The following is a 24095-nucleotide window of genomic DNA, read 5'->3' as shown; positions in this document are numbered from 1 at the left end:
TTTGGTGTTCAAATTGATCATCTCGACATCAAGATGCATGCTTAAATTTTGGAAATAATGAATCTTGTAACATATTTTTTATTTTTGAAGCTTTTAAATTTTACCACATTTCTTGATACTATTTGAAGGTGCGCTTTACTTTGATACACATTGCATCTCTTGATACAAACCGCACCTCTTGATAAAGGGTGCAGTTTGCATATGGATGCATCCGTAGGTGTAGAGGTAAGGTGGACCTTCAAATTTTATCATGGTATATAATTTTGATGTAAAATGTTTTTAGGATTGTCTCAAAATCTAATTTTATATCTAATTATAAAATTTTAAATTTAAAAAATGGTTAAAATCAAGTAGATCTATCAACATATGAAAATCTTGAAAATGGACGGTGATAATATGTTGTAAAATGCACTATCTATGAGACTTAAAATCTTTTTTTTTCATAGTCATGCATCTCGATGTTGAGATGATTAATCAAAGGGTTTTTCAACATTGAAACTACCTATTCCGATGGATTTTTTACGGGCATCCCTAGTCCTACATTATAAGATAGTATCCTTATATAAACTTTTTCTCTTGATAAAAGGCATGTTTCGAATTTTATATTAAAATAATTTATAAAAAATTAAAAAATAAAATTATTTTAAAAATAATACTATAAATAAAACTATCACAGCCGTCCATCCAAATCAAATAGCTCGAAACTTCAATCATCATGCAAAGTCAGTGACATGGAAAGTCTTCGATCATGCAGACTATCCTTAACTTAGATCCCAAGTTTGCAACGGAACCGACATTGTCGTCAAGATATTCCCTAAATGTCGTTAATACCCTTGCTTTCTTTTTTATGTTCTGGAAAACTTGCGTGGTAGTTGCATGCCGGCTACCATTCGTAACTACCGCATGTAGTCATGTGGCTGCAAATACCTAAATTGCCCCTGTCCGTAATCACCCTTTAATAACTTGTCGAAGTTCTTTATACCCTCCATGGTTTCCAGCATAAATGTTTTGCGTTAAGTTTGATGCACCTAAAGGCATTTTTGTGCCACCAAAGTTCAAGCAATTTAGATATTTGTTTTCAAGAAGGAAATAAAAAAGAGCGCCTACAATATGCTCCTAACATATCATCATGCACGGAAGATTTTTTTAATATAAAAATTTTAGAAATCACCTAAGAATCCTTAGATGATTTTCTTCAAAGCATAGAATGTAAATTTTAAGTTTTAAGTTTTTTGACACTTAAAATCACACTCTCAAGAAACTAGATGGTCATTATTCAATTTTGAGACATTATTTTTTAAAGTGTATAGAAATGCGATTTTCTTTTTTTTTTACTAATATCACTATATGAAAGAGGCTAAATCCCCAAAACTTGGGGTCCTATGATTACTCCTAATTTTGTTTTCACCTTAAGGAGTGAATGAACAAATTCTTTTGGCAATAAAAAGGTAGTGTATTTACTCCACTGTAATTCCATTCTCTCTCACTCAAGGAAAATATAGGGAAATAGTATAAAGAGGTATGATTTTTAAAGAAAGAAAAAAAAGGGAATTATTCTTTTAAGTTGGATAGGTGTTTTGTAAGTTGAGACACAGTATAGGTTCGACAACCCTAAAGCCTGATTGAAGGACATGAAACCTACACTCCCTGTTCTACGATGTATCGGCGAATGTAACTCGTGTAAATTGTAATGAAAAATTTCTGTAATCCAGCTTTTTGGCTAATAATTTCCTGTGAGAAGTTGCTTAAAAAGTTGGAATGCATGTCAAAATGGTAAGAAATTTTTAAAAAGTTGGAATGCATGTCAAAATGATAAGATTTTTTTTTTTTTTTTTCAGGTTGATGATTTTGGCCAAAGTCTTGATGCCCTCTCGATTGTAGAAATAAAATATCATGTGCAATCAAAATGAAAAATATAAAAAAAAAATGTAATAATCAAACCAAAATATGGCGAGAGGTAAAAAGGAAGGAGGGGAATTAGGCCGGTTCATATAAAAAAAAACCGGCAAAACTGACAGTCAAGCCAATTCACCCGAACAACTATCAAATTTGACTAGTGCTCAAAAAAATACCAGTTTAACACTCGTATCTGAGTGACCAAAGCACCGATTGATGGTCCAATCAATCGGTCCACTTTGGATAATTATGGCCATATCTCACTTTTCTTCCTTTTTGAAATGTTCTCAAAGGAAAAATGTGATAAATGTCCCTTTAAAAAGGATTTATACACACCAATTAGTTGTAAATACAAAGAGCGCCACACAAGAAACACATGACCACAGCCATGGGATGACTAGGATGAGTCGATCGTTAAACTTTGATGGACATCGAGCAAAGGAATAACGCATACAGGCATCCCTTTGTTTACCCCTTGCTAACTTCTCATAGCTGGAGTACTGTACATATGAACAGGAATCATAAAATGCTTTCATAATATTACTCTCCGGAAAAATAAATAAATTTGTGATATGCAGCGAGGAAAGAAACGAAGAGTACGAGAAAGGGAAAGTAGTCAAATGCTTTTAGTACCATTTAACAAAAAAAACCAAAGCCCCAAATGAAAGATATAACACGCCTTGTATTGCATAATTTCATATTTGACGGCTAAAGTGATTGTAGCTTCTTGGTACTAAAGATAAATAGTCTGACAACATATAATCAGTACTAGAAAATAGATTACTTTTAAAATTATAATTCGTATTTTTTAGACATTTTTCCCTTTTAATGTGTTAAAACTAATTAACACCACCTGCACTCGGATAAGCAAAAGGACTAATGTATAAAGTGAATTTTCCTAGACAACTTTCACCCCAGCAGTTGGATGTCAAGACCTTAGACATCCTTCTGCGGTGGAATGACGTCCCTCAGCCCTCTCATGTTCACATCAATGGCTGAGATGGTGAGAAAGTTATGTAGTAAACTTCATTGTGCTCATTGGATACATCTCCTTAGCAAAATACTGAAATTAAATTCAGAAAAAGCGGAAATTTAACCTCCAACCCTCTAAAAATGGAGATATTTGCACATTTTCATGAAGCGATCATTCCACAACTTTGACAAACCAAATTTAACTCTCCAGACGACATGCTACCATAATATTCGTCACTGCTACAGTTTTTGAAGGTCCATGGATTACTAACACAAAATTCCCTCAAAAGATAGAGAAGTAAAATAGATTCAAACGTGAAGAGAGATAATTAATCAAAAAGCGAGAAACCCATGTCGTCGTCACTCTCCTCTTTCTCTTCCTTCTTCTCTTCAGCTGGTGGTGCCTCTGCTGCTGCTGGAGCACCAGAAGGTGCTGCTGCTGCAGCAGCGCCACCCCCGATAAAACCACCTCCACCACCTCCACCGATAACCACCTGAACAGAAACCCAAATAGCTCAAAGCCTCAAACAGGTTGCACACGCATGAACTAGATTAAATACAAGCTAGAAAGATAAATAAATGATTTTATGTCCTGACCAAAAAGATAAATAAATGATTTTATGTCCTGACCAAATAGAATCCCATGATTCCCATCCGAATTGTGCAAAGCTAATCAATGAACAGATCACACAATAGAAACAAGAGAGATTTGAATGCATTTGGTATAGAAGCATCTAAGCAAGAAAAATTTAAAATAATGCAAAGCAAACATTGAAAGGCTATCAGCCCATACCAATTAGCAACAACCAACAGACTAAAACACAGAAACAACCTCAATATGAAGTCTAGGGGCCACAACCCCCATTAGACTGAACCGCCTTGCCTTGGATGCTATTTACTCTTTACATAAATATAAGGGCATCTTAATAAATCTTATCCTCTCAGATTTCAGAAGGGTTGTGCAAAATTCTAGAAGCAATCTCATGACTCATCCCCATTGGCACAATCCCCACCCCAACCTTCTCTCTCCCTGATACTTCATGAGAAACAGGTCATGAAATATTACAACAATGTAACAGGAAGAGCACCTCAGTTTTCTTCCCCAAGGAATTAAGTTTATATCAAACAGTATGATCCTACTAACAACAAAAAAGGGCCACTGTCAACTTTTCTCATGAGTTAAAACATGCCGTGCAAAATCTAGTGCCCAAAGAAATCTAATCACTCGTTGTAACTAACTAAAAAAAGGCAAAAATACAGGACATCACACATTTATTATACTCACTACAATGAAAATTGGAGTACTCCAGCTTTTGGTCAAATCAACCGCCCCCCTCCCCCCCCCCCCCCCCTCTCACGCAATTGCTATACTCACTCCAATGAAAATTGCGTACTCCAGTTTTTGGTCAAATCAACCCCCCCTCCCTTTTTTTCTTTTTGAGAACCTAGAAACCGTGTTATCATGTCCTCATGAACATAAAGCATGCAAACAAACAAAAAACAATAATCACTAGAAACAGTTCAAAAGAAAGTAAAACCAAAAAAACCTAATACCGAGCGAAACATCCTCATGGCCATTTCTAAGTATAAGAACATAACTGTGTAAAAAATGGGACAAGAGAAAAGAAATCATTTCAAAGAGAATTCCACGCCCATATAGCTTATTCTAAGCAAATAAGTGCCTAGTAACAAACTCAATCACAAATCACTACAATCCATTGCCATTGCTCATAAAACAATGATGATGGACACATGGGAAACACATATATTTGCAAGAGAGCCTCATTACCCAATCATAATGTGCGGACATAGCAAAATACATATCCAATTACTTTTTACAAACCAACTATAGATAAAATAAATACTAGAGACAACCACAAATCCAGAACAAAACAGCAACTAAATGCAAAACCATAAGAACAATTTAAAATTGAGAAATAGATATGCTGAAATGACCATTAGTCAATCACACTAAGTTTTCTTTCTACCAAGCAACCCAGTCCCTAATTCAACAAGATGTGATGAGATAAAAATACTCAGAAAACAAACATAATTGTCAAGTATAATCTAATTAGCGAACCGCCTAACGGCAACAAACATGTGGACAACAAAATCAGTATTGATTCGATTGAGGTATTCCAAAATAACTTGAGAAAATTGATGTCCTTGTACTGGATTTGCCTCAAGAAAAATGGTCTTCAAAAAATGGATATGTCGTCAATGCTTTTGGGGGAGTTTGTCAGAGGGTTATAATAAACAATGAATTACAAAAAGAAAAGAGGGGGAGCAAAGGAGGGGGTTCTTAATTCAAGTGAATAAATACTAGATCGTTATTAGAACGTTGTCATGTTTGACCAGTAAAACTCATTCCACAAACTAAAATTAACTAAAGTAGTTGAGTATGAATACCAAGTTCTATGACATGGCTTTGGAAGATCAAGATAGGAGCAAAGAAAAATTCAAAGAAATAGTATTGCCATTCCATAGTACGTCACAAATCGTAGTCACATAGATGACTGATACTTCAAGTAATAAACAATACAAACAAAAGATATGCACCATCAGCGTAAAACCCTTTACCCATATGCATGCACATACCCAATAAACAAATCAGAAACAATGAAGAAGAAGAGGAAACCAGCCCGAAAATGCAGTGCTGCTGCTTAATCACTATTAGCAGACCCAATAGCAATGGACTCATGCATAAAATTTTGTATTATAGAACATAAAAACAACGCATTTATCTCAAACTTTTGCATGAGAGAACATAAGAAACACTATTTATCCCAATTAAATACAGCACACGTGTTTGGTGTTTGGTGTTTGCAAACACCTCAAAACATCTACACTGTGAAATCAAGTAAATAAATCACAGAATGAGGGAAAAAAATACATCACTTGGTCTCTTCTTATAATGCAATTCACAGTTCAAATAATTTGGGCACCAAACAAACTAATCTAATAAATAAAAGCACACTCATGCTACGCCTATTCATTTCTTACTAAATTATAGCTCATTTCGTAGTAAATTATAAAATATGACTTTCAAAGGCAAACCAGTAACCGCATTACTCATCCCAACCATGATATAACTTAATATCTTAAACTACACATTCTAATTCCTTTCCATAGTTACTCGTCACAACCATGATATAACTTAATATCTTAAAATACACAGTCTAATTCCTTTCATATGGAAAGATATCGAGAAAAGTTACTGGCAACACCAGAATCATAAACACGATATCTTTGGTAACTTCTGAAATATACACACGAGCACATGGATGCATATCAGAGATAAAGAAATCAATAAGTATATATAGAGAGAGAGGTAGAGGAGAAGTGATGGATAAATGAAGAGAGAGAGATGGCTGCGGGGAAGAGAGAGGGAGAGTGAAATGGAGGAAATCTGACCTGGAAAACTGCAGAAGATGGAGAAACCATGGCGAAAGAAGACTGAACACCACCAGATGAATCTTGAGACGAGGCAGCTTGAACAAGCTTTCTCTGCAACTCGAAAGTTGAAGACGCGGAGGCCTCCAACTCACCAGATAGCTGCTTAGCGTTCCATTCGCCTCCAGTGCTTCTCAAAACAAACGTGAAAACTCCCATTTTCTCTCTCTATCTCTCTTCGTCTGGATCGGCAGAAACAGAGATGAGTAAACCCTAACGAGAGCAGCAAACCCTAGTTCACAATGAGCCTTCGTTTATATGAGGGTTGAACTAAGCACGTGCGCACTTGGAGTATATTGGAAATTTAGGTACTTATAAAATGAATTAATGTGATGTATGTTGTTTTGTAGAGAATATAGTTTTGATTTATGCGATTGGAAAGGGTGTTATTAGAATTTTAGATAGATGCTCTTGAATCTAAAAGTTTTAAAATTAGCTATACTAAGATAGAGTAGATAGAATGTAAACTTAGTGATAATAATATAAACGATAAAGTTAATATTAATAACCGATAAATATTACAAAGAGCCTTTTAATATCTTGGGTTGATAATTTATGAAACTAACGAGATTGAGGAAGATGTCGCATATAGAATTAGCGCTACACAAGCAAAGTAAACAAGTGCAAACGAAGTTTTATATGATAATCGAAGCGAATACAGGAGTGGGACCCTCAATTGCATTGGGTGGCCGAGTATGCAATTCTATTTATGCAACAACCAATGAAGCTGAATGACCAGTTTTATAGGATAGTTGTGAGATACGCTTTTTTTAGTCATAATATTGGGCAATCAATAAACGACATACACATAACATAAGTGTAGCTAAGATAAAAAGATTGAAATGAATGAGTAGTAATACAATAAGGGATAAATTTTGTGTGACACCAATAGATGAGAAGATGAAATAACGTAGAGTTGGTGGACTGACCATGTGTAGTACAAACCAAGTACATTAGTAGTTAGGAAGTGTGAGTCAGTTCAAGTTGAAGGCTAAACAATTGGGAGAAATAGGACCAAAAGAATATGGATATGCAGTAATGATAAATATATGGGAACTTATGGCCTCATCAAGGGTATGATAGAGCATAATGGCGGGCTAACATTTGTGCAGTCGACTCCAATTAATTTTTAAAGTATTTATAAATATGCTCAATCTACATACGTTTGAACAAGAATTTTCAAGTCATCGTACGGCTTTCGACATTAGAATTACATATTTAAAGAAAATAAGATAAGCCCTATTGGCATAGTATAAGACTTGCACCTTATACAAGCGTCACCTATTATAAAATAAATAAAATATAGCGAAAAAATCTATTGATAAAGGTAATTTCATCACTAGAAAATCCTTAAATTGATCATATGAATGATTTGAAATGTGAAAAATAATACATTTTGTAACACATTATTTGGATATGTGCATCATTTTTAGAGTTCTAAATTTTATAATTATAAGTGAAAGTTGACTTTTAGGGCACCAGGAAAATTTCGTGCACCAAACGGACAACTTCCAACAAAATTTAGAGTAGCGCCTTTATACAAACCATACTGTTGACCCAAATTTTACCAGGCAAATGCCACAAGCTAATGCTGCCAATTTGCTCCCTCAAGTAAATCTCGTATTAAGAATATTTTGAGGGCCCCAATTTTTAGGGATATAACCACCAATGATTAGCCTGAAAAAAGAAAAAGAATATATGGCAATGCTCCATGTGCTTGGAAAAAAAAATCCTAAGAATGAACATGAAGCGTCAATATTTGAAGCAGGTGTTGAAGAACTCATAACCCTTCTTTTGATTGAAAAATAATCATAAAGTTATTATGAGTTGGATCCAAAAAGTTCATATAAAATATCTTCTAAAGTATCCTTTATTTTTTTTATTTATTTTTTGATAATTAAGTGGGGTGACGAGCTCCTCCCTGTTTTTGAAATTGTTAGAGATTTTAGAATGTGTTAAGTGAGAATAGATGTTTAGATCTTAGTTGACGTACAAATGGTGCTATCATGATGACCGCAACCCAATTATCAAGTATCTCTTACTTGAGTAAGTTAATTTATATTATACCATGTAGGAGCATGCTACATGTACTCATCTAAAACTCAAGAGATAGATAACTTTAGACAAAATTATGGCAAACTGAATCTCTAAATCTTGTTGTCAACACATCATTTTTACGTCTTTTAATATATATATTTCTTTTACGATAACAACAATGCTTATCTTTCTCGTGTAAATAAACATCAACTTATTATTTATATAAACCACAACACGATGTATTGAGTACCATTCATACCATTGGCACACCCGTGTGACCTCAGCCCTATATAAAGTTTCACCCGATGAAGTAAATGGACAGTAACTCCCGCGAGAGTACAATTGTTTTCGACATTTCAATGAACTTGCCGCTAAAACACACGGTCTCTAAAACTCTCACGAGTCAAGTTTTTGTTTTGGCTTCAATCCTTGCCTTGTCTCCTTCCCTCCCAGTGCTTATGTCTCTGCTGAGTACCTCTCCTCTCTCGCTCTCTAACACTAAACAAAGCTCTCTCTCTTTCTATCTGCTCTGCTGAGTCTCTCTCTCTAAAGTCGATAAAAAGCTCTCTCTCTCTCTCTGGTCGGGTGAGCGAGGCTTTTACTGAATCATATAGTTGATTTTTCAGGCTATTGTTGATCTTTACATATTGGAGAATCTAGGTTTTCGGGAGTCATAGCAAGAAAAGGTTTTCATTCCCTCATCTCAACATTTATATGAACAGGGTATGCTTTCTTTGATGTGAGAATGGGAAAGCCTTCTGCCACAAAAGGTTAGTTTCAGTGTTCATTCAATCATTATCTTCTATTAGCAATGACACACTGTTTTCCATTTGAGTCATAAGTTAAACTATTAAATGTTATAGCTGTTATTATTGTACCTTTGAACGCTTTCAAAGATGAATGTTAGTTATATTTATCTGTTTGATTGTTTATGAATGATTATAGACTCCTCTACGATTTTTTATTCGAATTCAGTATGCTGAGTTACAATATTTGAAACATTAAGTTGAATTTCAGACCATCTTATGTAGTAAATCCAGGACAAATGGGAAAAACAGAAATTGAGGAAAATTAAAAATAGAAATTTTTGTATGTTTCTTTAGGAAAAATAGAAAACTTTTAGATACTTAGGGTTCTAAACAGTTTTTGAGTTGTGTTCCTGTTTGGTATACATTCCAAAGTTCAAGTTATTGAGACAAAATAGAAAACTTACTGATGTTAAGGGTTTTAAGTAAATTTTGGCTTGTTTTACTATTTGACTTACATTCAATTGTCCAACGGTCCAAATTGAAGTACATAACAATAATCAAATTCATAGGAGCATAGCAAATTATGACATGTATTCAAAGTGGCCCAAGCTAAATGACTCAAACTACAGCCAATATGAATAATGGGGATGATCATGGTGATCCCGATCGCAGTCATCCAGGGTTATTTCTTTCAAGTGTTATACTGCTATTAAGACTGGACCTTTGTAAGAAACACTGGGGGCACCGGTTCTATTAGACCGGTCGATTGTCAAACCGGCTAAATAAGAATAAAATAAAATAATGAAATATACAGAAAATTCAAACAAATAGAGAAAATTATGAAAAACTAGAAATATTCTAGAAAATTCAGAATCAATTAAAATTCTTACTAGGGACAAAAATAATATCATAACACACCATATGTTCGTGTGTTGATTCAATCTCATGATGCGCTCCAATAGGTCATGAGCAATAAGCCAATAACAATGAAATTGAACTACTGAAGGCAAAACAAAAGGTTATAAAGTATTGAAGTCATGAACCATGAAGATAAGTATATGAAGGCATAAAAAAGTAAAAAATAGTTCACAACATCACAACTCCACATCTCATAGGCTAAAAACAAACAATTATTTTGGTACATTCAAGTTATCACAAAACTTGTCTCTTATACATAGATCCTAGAAAAAAACATATGTAATCGATAATTGCCATCTTCAGTGTCATCTCGTCCATCCTCACCATTTCCACCTTCCTCATCATTGAATTCCTTTGTACTGACCTCTAAATTATCAAAAAAAAAAGTTATGAAGCCATAAACTTAATATTTAATGACAAATCATGTACCATAGAGTCCAAGAGAATTACTTATTACTAAGTAATTATGGATAATTTGATATGATTAAAAAAAGAAAGCAAATAAAGTGATTAAGGTTTAAAAATAAAAGCATGAAACTATTATAAAAAAACAAATAAAAAAAAATCATGAAACTTAAAATCTACCTTCTCATGATGGTTTAATCGTCATCCAAATTATCCCATTGCTCTGCAAAGTCTTAAAAAGCCTTCCTCTCTTTATGAATTACCCAATCTTTGACAATGGTGATATTCTCCAAATCAATTGGATCTGAGCATATGGGTTTTTGCATGGGGTTGCGATTCCTAAAATTTCATATTGTTCAAAATTTGATATATAAGTTGAACTTTACAATTATTGAATGTGTAATGGAAAGACAGATAAGTGCCTATCAACTCTGCCTCAAGCTGAATTTGTATTGCACAAAGATCAAGTTGGTAAGCCCTTTGTGCTTCAACCTATTTCGCTTATTTGTGTGGATGCATTCGAAAATACTCCAATTGCTCTCGTAGCCACTTGCATCACAAGTTTTGGTGAGATATGAATAACGAATCTTTGAAGGCTGGAAACTTCGCCACCATCTTCTGATAATGGAATTGAATAATAGAGATAATAAGAAAGCATTATCATACTATTATAAATTGTATTAAACTTCAAAAGGAATAGAGAATAAAGAATAAACTAATGAAATGAAATACTTGGGAGGATTTCACCATGTAAGGAAAACGCCATCCGTCTTCCAAATTATCATGATGCCTTTTTATATGAGCACATCTCCTTCCCAATATTCACTTGCATATGTGTCCCAGTATGTAATATCTCTATCATGGTATGCAAGCCCCCAAAATCTCGAGATGGGTTGAAAAGTTTGCCTTGTCGTAGACGAATTTGGGTTGAGATAATAAGCAGCTGCATTCGGGAGCACTTAGGTGTGTCTTATATGGGTGATAAGATGACAAAAAGTAGACTTAGGTGGGCTGACCATGTGTAGTGCAAGCCTAGTACAACACCTGTTAGGAGGTATGAGTTGGTTCAAGTTGAAGGCTAAAAAAGGGCAAGAGGTAGGCCCAAAAGGACATGGTTGGAAGTATTGAAAAAATATATGGTGACTTATGGTTTCACTGATGGTACAGCCCTTGTTAGAGCAAAATGGAGGGCTAGGATTCGTGTAGCTGACCCCAATTAGTTGGAAAAAGGTTTTGATGATGATGATGATGATAATAAGCAACTACATATATAGAGTGATGCAATTGCTCATCCCCTCTATCATCTATAATAGCCCAATACTTCTCATACTAGCTTATCTTGTAATTAAAGCTATTGCCTCCTTGGCCTTCTCGATTTCCTTCCTCATAGACATAGCCCATGGCAAGCCTAGAATAACTATCAACAGTCCTCAACACCTTCACTAATGGTTGTAGTCACTAGCATTATGTTGGCGACATTGGTCCAAAACTGGGTATTCAGAACCATTTTATATTGTATCCTTCCCGCTAGTCTTGTTGGCCCATATAGACTTTGCCAGGCAATTAATGTAACCATGCTTCTCAGGCCTTCCTTTTGTTATAAGATACTATGTAATGTGAGGATTTTAGTGGTAAATCTTGTTCTTGCCGGCCTCACTAACTCCCTTCCATTTGTATGCTCCTCATAAGATTGAGGGAAAAGGTGTGGTTGTAGATAAACTTTGTAACTTCTTTTGCTTTATCTACAATCAGCACAATAAGGGACATCTTATCTAATATATGTACATTGAGTAATAAGTATGCATATGCATATAAAATAGGCATCCTTGTTATTCCATTAATGGTGTATAGAAAATACCATCATAGATAAATATAGTATTGGCAAACATAGATTTTAAATTTCGACATAAATTCAGATACGTACATTGAGTATTTAAAAGGAAGCAAGGAGTTTTCACATATCCTGAACTAAGGGAAAACATTGACAATCGATCATAAGATATGAGGTGAAATGCACTTATTTGAACTATCAACAAATATAAATCCTTCATCGGTATTAGTTTGTTTATTGGATTGATAAACATTATTCTTTGAGCACTATTATCAGTTTATCACTATTCTGAGTATCATCATTATTAACTTCTCATTGGGCATACACAAATGACTATACCTGAAGATTCACTTCTTTGAGCAGGAGTTAAAAGAACAAGAGCATTGAAAGAGTGTGATTTAGATCGAAGATATAAGAAACATACTGTTGATGAAAATTTTCCATCTGATGCATCACCAGTTTTTTCAGGTAAAAAGGGTATCTCTAGCTGATATCTGCTCTAAACAAACAACAATAATACAGAATTTTAAGGTTGATGATTTGGGAGTTGCCTCATGGATCCCTTGTTTTAGATATTGACGTCACATTGTCACTTTCCCCCTTGTATTTTATTACATGCGTGTGTTGTACTAATGAATCGAGTTTCTCCTGCATACATCTCTTGGGGCATCAGATGAAGAACCTTCTGACAAAGTTACTTTTGAAGAAGTCACTAATGGAGAATCTTCAAGATATGATCTGTTGTTAAAAGTTATTGGATCAGGAACTAGATCTGTTGCTGACCCTTATACGATAGGGTAAGCTATTATTCCTTGTGTCAGATAGCTGATTGCATTTGCGAGAGTGTGCGTGACCTACGCGCGTGTGTGTGTGTGTGCGCGCCTATGCATGTGTGTGCATGCATGCATGTGGTATGATGGAGAATCTTCAAAATATGATAAGTTGTTAAAAGTTATTGGATCAGGATTATTTTTTAGGTCAGATAGCTGATTGCATCTGTGTGCGCTTATGTGCACGTGCTCGTGTGTGTGTGTGCGCGTGCATGTTACATACACTGATACACATATATGAAATGTGGATGTATGTGTGTGTGTTTGTAAACTTAGTATATTTATATTTATAGCTTGGTTATCATGTGTTTGTGTGTTTTAAATACACAAATACACGCATATGAAATATGCATGTATGTGTGTGTATTTGTATATTTGTATATTTGTTGTATATTTATATTTATAACTTGGTTATCATATTTGCTCATTTGGATGCTATTCTTCTCAGGAGAAGAGAAGAGCAAGGTTTGAGTGACATGGGGGAAGGTAAAGAGGCTTGCTCGCAATCTCTAGATGCAGTTGATGATAAACTTTTAGTTTTTTTGAGAAAAATATAAAATAAAAGTTCACCATCTACTTTTATTAAAATGTAGTTATGTTAAATTGCATCATTTTCCTTTGATGTTGCTATACTATTCTTGCATGTTGGTCTGAGGTCAGCCCGCTAGCTGGCACTTACAATAAACGCCCAATGGGCCAAAGATTAAATCCTGGCCGATCTACTAGTCACAATTATATTTTGTATTTTAATTTTTTTTTTTACAAATCCAATTCACTTGAAATTTTGAGCGTTTGCTCTTGAACAATAGGCGAACCTAATAAAAAATTAAAAATAGCTTATAAACAATAAATCGATCAAAATACCTTTGAAAGTTATAGGCGTATTGTGGCCAATTTATTTTTTGAATAATTATATTTAATATTTTTATTAGGTATGCCTTGATGAGAAGAGTGGGCGCTCCAAATTTCAAGTGATTTGGATTTTGAAAAAAAGATTAAAGTACAAATATAAAATACAATTGTGACCATCAGATTGCCCAGATTGAATCTGGGCCATTGAGCTTATACTATTCTATTCGCTAGTGGGATGACAGTATATATATATATATATATATATATATATATATATATATATGATTTGCTATGTCCATGGCGGGTCATTGACCCGTCTGTTGATGTTCCGCGTGATTTTTTGACCGTCACAGACTTAGTATGTCCGTAGTGGTACTGCTACGGACATGCTAGGTCAGTGGCAGTCGAAAAATGCACACCATCCGATTTTTTCAGATGGTGATGAGCTTATGGGCGAAAACACTATTCATTTTCGCCCATACGCATTGCGTAGTCTCTTCCTCTCTCTCTCTTTCTATATATATATATATATATATATATATATATATATAGGAAAAGGTTTATATAGAGCCGAGGCTCTAAACAATCAAATTAGAGCGCACCTCAAAAATTTCACTTGATGAGGTTGTTTTGATTCCCAAATATCCTCAAATTGATCATCTCAACATCACGATCCATCGACATGAAGAAAAAATGGATTTCAAGTTTTGAAAATGGTACATCTTGTAATGCATTTTTGGACCGTCAATTTTCAAGATTTTCCTATTTCTCAGATGCTTTGACTTTGCAACAGGTTTCACAGTCAATTTTGAAAAAACAAAAATAATGGGTGTAAAGGTGGACCCCACTACACTCTCAACCTTTGCTCACAGTTGGGTTGTGGGGTAGAGTTACTGTCCTCGAAATACCTTGGGCTTCCGCTTTGTATAGGCAATCCCTGCTTTAGCCTTTGGTCCCATATCTTAGATAAAGTGGACCGCAGATTGGTCAGATGGAAAGGCCGCTTCCTCTCTCCAGGAGGAAGACTCACTCTGATCAAAGCAACACTTGCCAACATACCGGTTTACCAAATGTCCACTTTTCATATGCCTATAGCTGTGAGCTCCATAATTGAACAATTGATGAGAAGATTCTTCTGGTCTGTAGATGATTCCAATGACAAAATCCATCTGATAGCCTGAGATAAAATCTACCGGACCAAAAAATAGGGGTGGCCTAGGAATCAAGAACCTCAAAATCCAAAACAAGGCACTACTAGGAAAATGGTGTTGGTATCTCTCAACCCTGAGTAACCAATTATGGATTGACGCCCTAAAAAACAAATATCATTTGCCAAACCCTCCCTGGCTATCGAACTGTAGGGCTAACCAGAGGTCCTCGGGCATGTTGAGATCAATATGCTCAACCTTTCCAGCCTTCTTGTCTAGTATTAGATTCCATCTGAGGTCGGGAAATAGAATTCTTTTCTGGTTAGACCTGTGGATAGGGCACACCACCCCTTTGAAGGACAGATTTTTCGATCTCTTCTCTCTGACCAGAGATCAGGGAGCAACTGTGGCTGACAAAATGCTACCGGCAGGGTCTCTTCGATCATGGAATCCACATTTCTGGAGGCCTCTCAACGATCTAGAAACTCAGAGTTTTACTACCCTAGCGGCAGAACTTCAGGCCTTCTTCTTAGCACCATCGGGGCCTGATTGCATCATGTGGTGTCCCTCACCATCAGGGGATTTCTTGGTTTCCTCTTTCTTTCACAACCTTTCTCTTCCACCATCCTTCCCTCTCGCCCCTAATGCTACAGCTGCCTAGGCTTGGAAATCTTTCGCCCCACCAAAAATCAAGATTTTCATGTGGCTGGCTCTTTCACAGAGAGTTTTAGCAGTAGATCATCTACAAAGACAAGGAATCCCAATTCCAAATCTGTGTGTCCTGTGCCTCTCGGAAGAGGAAACAAACAACCACCTCCAACTGCACGGCCCATATGCCTTCAATCTCTGGGGAGCTATCCTCAAACTGTTCAATGTGCAATGGGTGCTACCTGCAGAAGTGACCTCCATCATATCTTCCATCCAACCCTTCCCTTGGCACAAAGAAGGGATCCTTCTTTGGAAAACTACAGTGGCTGCTGCCTTGTGGGCATTTGGATCAAGCGGAACAATAGAATTTTCCGAGGGGAATTCTCGATTTGGCTCAAAGTATTCAACAAACTTAAGTCCACAATCATCTTTTGGGCGACCAACCACCAATGCTTCAACGGTGTTCCCTCCTCGGCCTTCAACCAGGACTGGAACAACGTCCTTCAATTCCATCGCTTGCGTTTGCCGCGAGCATCTAGATGGAAACCTCTACCTGTGGGAGAGCTTAAGCTCAACTTTGACAGCTGTTCTCTCGGAAACCCCGACCCTTCAGGCATTGGAGCTATCCTCAGAGACCACCTCGGTGCTGCTGTGGCAACTGCCTCCAAACACATTGGCCATGCAAATTCTATGGAGCCTTAAGTGCTGGCACTTTTGGAAGGCCTCAAACTCTTCCAACCCCTAGACGTGTACTCTATCCTCGTTGAGGGAGATTCCAGTGACACAATTTCTTGGGTGCAGAATCTTCCCTCCTCCCCCCTGGCATTTGAACCACTTGTTTGACGAGATTGAATACCTTTGCAGGAATATGTCCGTCGTGTGGATGCATACATGGAGGGAAGGAAGCCAAGCAGCTGACTCCCTCGCCAAAGAAGCAGCAACAATGCCAAACGACTAGAAGATTTTTGGGCTTTTTGTTTTTTACTTTCTGTTTTATGGACCTTGTATGGTGGAAAGACCTCTTTTCTAGGTTGTTGTGTCTCACTATAACCTCTTAAAAAAGGATTTTGATTCCATTTTTGGTCATCTCATCCCTTGAGCATCCTTTACTGTGGATTGCCAAGGTCACTTGCACTATTTCACTCTTTTATTAAAGGTTAACACTTTCAAATTTTTTTTTTCAAGATTTTCATAGATCTGGTCGATATACACTGTTTTTGAAGCTTTACATTCTATTACATTCTATTACAAAGATTTCCAGTATTGAAACCACATTTCTTGATATTATTTGAAGGTGCGCTCTACTCTAAACCGCACCCATATATATATGGGTTATTCCAGAAACACCATACTAATGGTGAACTTAGAATTTTGTACTTCAAATTTTTTGACCTCAAATGGCCTTACCAATATAAAAAATTGCGTTAACAATAGCGTATTTGAAATTTTTGAGAAAGGCAGTAATTTTAGATTACCTATAAAGTCCAATCATCATTTAAAAAGTCAAAAGAATCTTTTTGAATTTGAAATGGAGTTTTGGGGGGATTTTAAAAAGATGAAAATACCATTTCCGAAGTACATGAATATTTATGGCAAAAAGTCATTTTTGACCATGTAAGGGTATTTTATGGTAAAAAATTTATGACTACTAAATTCTAGGTTCACCATTAGTGTGATGTATTCTAGAATAACCCTATGTATGTGTATATTGTGCATGTTTTTGTATGTGCGCATGAGTCGGTCGGCCCATTGAACAGCAGCTAGACAACTTAGATTCAATATGAGCGCATCCAACGAATAACATATAAGGGCACTGTTATTACTAATTTTTTCTATATGTCATTTTAGCTGAAATTTAGGGAGAGGTGCAATGAAGTTATATGCACAAAAAAAAGGAAACAAAGAATAAAGAAAATCAGACGCATCAAAAAGTGATTGTAATGCCCCTGCCCCTGCCCCTGTTGGTGAATGTGGGCTGTCGAGATTTCTGGTCTACTCTGCCTACTGTAACATTGGCCCACTGGCCCCTAAAATCTACTTCCACACACATACACACACACTTTTCACATCAGATTTCGTATGAAGCTATTTTTCCTTATTGGAAAAATAACTATATAAACTATAAAAGGAATATTTATATGTATAAACTGCTATAAAATAGCATTTTCCAATATAATGGTAACATGATATTTTTTTTCTCTTTCTAGGCAAGTAACATTTAATAGGAAAATTTTCTTTTAAAACTGCACCAAGATTACTTTTTTGTTGACTGACCGATAGGTTAGCTATTTCTTTATCTTTTCACCATATAAAGTAACAATTTCCTTTTTTTATGCTCGGAGCTTCTTGCTTTCTGTAGTCTTGTCAAATTTAAAAAAGGATAAAGAGTTGTCTTGTACTATATGAACAGCACAGACATTTGATGTCTAAAATTTTGCTTATTAAGGTGCTGTTTCTGACACTTGTATCCATGTCGATGAAGATGAATCTGAATTTGAGGATAAATCTTCTGAAAACGAACATAGTGATGGTGGATCAGAGCTGAAGAGTCAAGCCCCTGATGAAGAATCAGATCTCGATCTGGAAAGTGACGATCAATTGGAAAATGGGGCTGCAGAATGCACCAGGTTACTAAATGTGCCATTCTAATATTTCATCTTTGGTTTCATTCTGATAAAAAATATTTCATCTTTGGTTTCTGATATTTATTCTGAATTGTTATTCTAACTATAGTCTCATGCTCTAAATGTATGGTGAGTTATAGTTCTGATTTACTATCATTTTGCTGCTGTTCTGTGTACTTTGTGTATGGCCTTTGTTTTCGCTAGCAGGCAATCAATTTATGTACAAGTTGGATTAGATCTCCAAATTTGCCATTTCTGAGTTGGAATATATATTAGAAAACAGCCATACTAGAAACTTGCTTGTGACTAGTTTTGGTGGTGTTGTTTAGTTGGAGATCAACTTGTATTGGCACAATGTGGCCCTTTAAGAAACTAGATATAAATTATCATTCCCACTAGTATATTTAGTTGTATTCTTTATGATATTCGGGAACATTCTTCTTTTAAATTTTGTTGATTGTTCAGTTGAACTTTGTTATATGTTTTCTTTTATGGTATTTTTTGAAAAATGGAACCATTACCTTTGTGTCTTTTCATATTTCATTTTTGTGATTTTTGGGTTACTACTTTTATGTGCCAGCCTTTCAGAAATGGTTTTTTCTCGTCGGTTGTTGGAGGGTGCTCACATTACTCTGTGTTATGCTGACTCCATGATTTTGCTTGTTTTTCTCGAGTGATGTCCCAAATGATCTTCATCTTGGAAGTCCTTGTTATACAACAATGCAACTAAAGTAGTTGATATTTACATGGGCTATTCTTGGTCTAGAATTTAATCTCTATGTACATTTTGTAGTTCCTTTAGGATTCATCTTGGACATACATTGTCTGAAGAAGAAGTCAAATGTTTGAATACTGGGAAATGGATGTTTGAATGGGAAGTTCCTGCAATTGGCATGCCAATGTCCAAATGGAAGGGGACTGGGCAGTGTTTTCTGAAGGTATTACTTTCACCATAGTTTCTTCTTTTCTCATTGTTTGTACCTGCCTTGTTTTTTATTAATCCTATTTTGGTTCTGGAATGTGATTATGAATGTATGCTGCATGCAAACTCATTGGTAATACAAGTCAATTGTCCTTTCATCTGGTTGACCTTTTCCCTGGTTATGTACTTTATCCCATGTTTATTGTACACCCATGAATTCTAAAAGAAATATCCAAGCTTGGATAAAAGATTCCAGGAGATAATGCTTTACTTGTCAATGTGTTTTTCATCACGAGCACACGGCAAGTCAATGTATTGGAATTGTGGATGCAATGGAAGAATGACTAAATGATATCCTTTTACATTCTCCCATGCTGTAGTTGCTTGTGAACTGTGCTGGTTAATCTGCAACTTTGTATTCTTATCTTTGGGCACTCTTTTATGTGCTCATGAACCTTCTCATCCATTAGTCTGCTCAAACAAAAGGAATATAGCACACTTCATTGGAAAAAAAAATAAAAAGAAAGAAAAGAAAAACGGTATGTGAATAATGGCTTTTTTGTATTCTTCTGTATGGGCATTGCCTACACGGCCATGATGCCCTATGTTTTGCCAGTTTAATAGAAAGTTCTTATATTTATGTTGGCTCTCGACCTTTCAGAGTCCTTACCATTGTTCTTGTCACTCCTTTATCATTTACATTTTCCCTCACTTTTCACATTTTATGTATTATGCTGCCTGGTTTAGTTGACTGATAAAATATATGCACACCCTTGGAATATATACTGCTTGGTAAAATTACTGGCCACTTTGTATATTATATATGCTTTTGTGGAAGTCTTGGCTTTTATGATATCTCAAATAGACTCTTTTCTCATTTGGAACTGGTAAAAAATGCTGTCTAATTTTACAAAAGCATGCTACTTGAGTTTTGCAGGAAGGTTTGTTTCAAGGCTGAAAGGTAAGTTTGACTCTGAAATGATGTCTTAGCATATTGATGAATTGCATAGATTGTCGGTTACCAAAAAAAGATAAGATTTAATTCTTTGTCATTTGAGTTCTGCAGTTCTGTATTGGGTAAATGAAATGAGCTATTTTGTGTTTAATTGATAACCTTATGTTACCATATACTTTTTGTGTTTCAGGAAAAAGAAACAAAAGCTGGTACTGACCTTAAGGTGCAGTTGTATCAACATTGGATGGATGTTTATGCGAATTCAGGGTCGCAAGATTTAAGTTCTTCCATGCAGGGACAGTTCTTCTCTTTGTGTGAGTGAGTCTGCCTATTTCTATTCATACCTTTGAATATTCAAAAGGAACGACTTATTATTTCTGAACAAGACAGATGATTCAGCCTCACATGACTTTAATAATTCACCCACTAGTTTTGGTGCCTATGACAAAAAAAATGGTGGAAACAATGACCATTGCCCCTCCTTGCTTTTGTTGCCTACTTTTTTTTGTAATAAATAAGACTATTACATTAAAAGAAGGGACTGTACAAAAGCAAATAGGACATTCTGATTGATAGCAGTATGATATCCCTAGGACCGGCTTGCATTGTACACGTTGGGCTATCCATCATCTACAAATAAAGAAGCCCTACTAACCTGCCATCAACTAGAGCATCTGCCTGTTCATTCAACCTATATGTATACATACCAAACTCTGCTAATCCGCTAAACTCCTCCATCGAATGACATTGAGGTTAGCATTTCTTGTTAGTTCACCTGGTTGCTGGGTTTTTGTTTTTGCAACCCTGTGTTTTGCGCTTTGTTGGGTGGATTACTAAGAATTCGTTGGCGAAGCAACCCTTTTGAATATTGATTACGGCTTATTACCCATCTATATTTCTCCACGTAGCAAACTGTTTCGGAAAGTTCTGGAGTTCACTTGCTTATATTTCAACAAGAAATTTCTACCTTATTTTGCTTGAGCACATGTTTCGTGCGGCATAGCAGAGTTAGATGCCCCAATTTCATGCCACATCCTTTGCTTAGTGATTTCTTATGTTGGCTAATTAAGTACACAGAGACTGGTATCACTGAGAATGTCTTCTATATGACAATTTTGTCAAAATGCCGATGTGAGGTTATGCTAGAAATATGAAGTTCCAAGAAGTATTGAAACCCTCAAATTGCTCCAATAATTCTTGATTGATGAAACTGCCTATACTACCAAAAATTAAAGAAATGTGTTCTTGTCAGTATAGCGAGGGTTCAATACTTCATTTGGGAGAACAAAACACATTTTGTTAGTGGAGACAACAGGAAATTTAAATTCTTATACGGTGTTCTGAATCCTGGCATGTGAAGATAGGTATTGATGATTCTTTTTAGTTGTTTCGGCTACATTTGTTCTTTATTGATCTACGTAGTTATAATATTCCTGGATCTTGGCTTTTCTCGCTTGAAAAGGCATGGAGCATATCTGAAGGATTGATGCTTGTTTTAGTAATTGAAAAGTTGTTACACTAGTGCATGATTGGAGCATCTTCTGAGGCTGTGAAATTCACAATGCGGGGTCTGAATTTGTGCTCCTGTTTCTTGACATGCTTGATTCTTTTTCCTGTTTTGTTTTTTCAGGCAATAGTTACAGGGATATACTACATACAAACAAAAAGCCGTTTTATCTTAAAGGTTCATTTGAGGACTCAAATGTCATGGATGCGTACATTATACATTCTGTATGTGTGGTTCCTTTCCTCTTTCCCTTATGGTGTTTGTTTTCTTTTGTCAATTCTTTTAAATAGATACTTGAGTGTCTTCTTTCTATATTATGACAGCTTCCTCTCATGTAGTATTGACAAGTTTTTCACACATTGTTTGTAGTTGAATCATGTCTATAGAACTAGAGATCTTGTGATGAGAAGCAATGAGAAGTTGGCCAAGCAGATGCGAAATGATGAACACGCTCCTGATGTTGGTGTTGACTTCTTAGATCAGGGCTTTACTCGTCCAAAGGTACACATTGATATTGCTACTTTATATTGACAATGGGGTGTAAAAATGGACCAAAATGAAATTTGCAGTACTTCAACTTGGTATGGCTGCAAGCTGAGAGTAACATTTATTGAGATGGTCTTAATTCTGAAGACATAATCATTTCGTTGGATAATACTTGGACTGACATTGTTCCGACAGCCTTTTACACTCTGGAAGAATATTTTAGATGGAACAGCAATCTGTTCTTGGACTTGAAGTTTTTGATAGGATAATATTTTCTATAGAGAGTATAGCTTGGTCCGAATGCTAATGGGACTTGAATTCCCTCAATGCTTAATAAAAATGGATTCTCTTACTAAAAGATATTATGGGCTTCATTGTATGTGCCTTAGCTTTATAGTTTATACTCTCTGACATTGCTTTGTCACTATATCAATGTAAGAATTTGTCTTTAACTACATAAGATACTAGGTTAACCCATCTCATATTTTGTTAATGACTGAAATAATTCTGTCAATGTAGAGTGTTAACATCATCATGTTAATACATTATGGAGGCCTAGAAAAGCCAAAGCACGTTGCTGCTGGCTGATACACAAATGCGCACACATGCACATCAGGACTCGTGGATGAAATTGAGATGGATGGCTTGCTTGTCACCATTGTTAATCGGTTTGATATCTGGCCCCTTAAGAGGCTAGAAGGGATAGATTTTTATTTCTGGGGAGATGTTTCAAGGATTCTATGTGGGCTCTTGGGTGGGGCCTGTGACCATGAAACCGAGGGTTAAACCCTAGGTCATCCTTTCCAAAGAGTTTGGTGAAAATATTACGAAGTTATAGTTTTCTTTTTAGTTGGTGCTTCCAGCTTTTTACTAGTTTCCATATTTGAGTGCTTATCTTTCTTGTTACAAGGGTTATTTTCATAACAATTATTAAGGAATCTAGATCCTTATTTTGGAGAAGAAGAAGTTCTAGGAAATATTTAGATTACTTGTAGGTAAATAGATATAATATACATCAATTCCATGTAAGGCCTAAGGCAAGCTCGTTGAAATATGAAAAATAGAGACTTGGTTTTAACTTGAGATGCTGATTTCTCTTCCGTGGTGCTGAAGCCTTAACACCAAGTGTTAATTCCGAACATGATTAAGGAACTCTATTGATGGATGGTATTGATGTCATGCATAGTAACATTTCATCTTCTTCACCTTCCTTCATGGTGGGGCCCTCCTTATCCAAACCAAAACTGGGTAAACCTCTAACATGTCTTCTTACACATCCTAAACCAGGAAGGTCATTACCTTCTTCATTCTAGTCATCCGTACTGTCAGACCCCCAACTTGGCACATGTGTGCTGGTCAAGGCTTCGGTGCATGAACCTCCCTTGGCTCAGCGAACAGAGTGATGAATGACCAGCCCTTCCATGGACAAGTTAAAGAGGCCTACACTTCTGCTACTTGGAGGGATTTAGTAAAATCTGGTGGTTGAGCTTTTTAGGAAAATTTACCTCTTGAGGTTGGTGCAGCACACGGTGCATTGAGGCTCAGACCTCATCGGCACGTGTGCGCTGGTGGGTAAGTGAGCTAGACAGTGCATCAAGTGAGCCTGTGCTCGGCATGCGGCTTGGCTGTAATTACCTACATTGACCAAGAACGGTGCCATGCTCTCACCCACATCAGCACACTCATACTTCTTGGGTGCTTACAGTTTTGGCCTTTATAGGTAGAGCAGCGGCTTCTGGGATGCCTATCTATGATGCATCTGTGTTAATTTTTTTTTCTGCTCTTTCTTGTTTTCTTGTTTTCTATTTTTTTTTTTGATTGCTGCTTTTCTCCTAGGACATCTTGTTTGCAACCTTGTCCCA

The 24095-nt window shown here is 36.0% G+C and overlaps 2 protein-coding genes across 25 annotated transcripts in view; one reads left to right on the top strand and one right to left on the bottom strand.

The window, feature by feature from the left end:
• Positions 1-2987: 2987 nt before the first annotated feature.
• LOC18440725 (large ribosomal subunit protein P3y) lies at positions 2988-6555 on the bottom strand. Its single transcript, XM_006850863.4, has 2 exons — positions 6283-6555; positions 2988-3362 (listed from the first exon to the last, which is right to left on the bottom strand). Exons 1-2 carry the CDS (start codon positions 6478-6480, stop codon positions 3198-3200), a joined length of 363 nt encoding a protein of 120 aa, XP_006850926.1. The 5' UTR covers positions 6481-6555; the 3' UTR covers positions 2988-3197.
• Positions 6556-8758: 2203 nt separating this feature from the next.
• NOF1 (U3 small nucleolar RNA-associated protein) overlaps positions 8759-24095 on the top strand; it is a 48250-nt gene continuing 32913 nt past the window's right edge. For 11 of the 24 annotated variants that reach the window (XR_016041744.1, XR_016041739.1, XR_016041745.1 and 8 more), the window contains exons 1-9: positions 8759-9128; positions 12625-12729; positions 12935-13058; positions 13540-13577; positions 18186-18366; positions 19157-19301; positions 20431-20554; positions 21871-21971; positions 22117-22248. Coding sequence is in view for 15 of the 24 variants with exons in the window: in XM_088848482.1 (XP_088704608.1) it covers positions 9104-9128; positions 12625-12729; positions 12935-13058; positions 13540-13577; positions 18186-18366; positions 19157-19301; positions 20431-20554; positions 21871-21971; positions 22117-22248 (975 nt within the window). In the remaining 9 variants the exon portion in view is untranslated. Of the gene's footprint in view, positions 9129-12624; positions 12730-12934; positions 13059-13539; positions 13578-18185; positions 18367-19156; positions 19302-20430; positions 20559-21870; positions 21972-22116; positions 22249-24095 lie in introns of those variants that run through there. The other 13 variants (XR_016041746.1, XR_016041760.1, XM_088848485.1 and 10 more) reach the window with 6 other exon arrangements.

This window comes from Amborella trichopoda, chromosome 1 (assembly GCF_054954075.1).
Source record: "Amborella trichopoda isolate Santa Cruz 75 chromosome 1, AtrichopodaSantaCruz75HAP2 v2.0, whole genome shotgun sequence".
Taxonomy (NCBI): domain Eukaryota; kingdom Viridiplantae; phylum Streptophyta; class Magnoliopsida; order Amborellales; family Amborellaceae; genus Amborella; species Amborella trichopoda.
The sequence above is the reverse complement of the archived record's forward strand: the minus strand, read 5'-3'. Positions and strand labels throughout refer to the sequence as shown.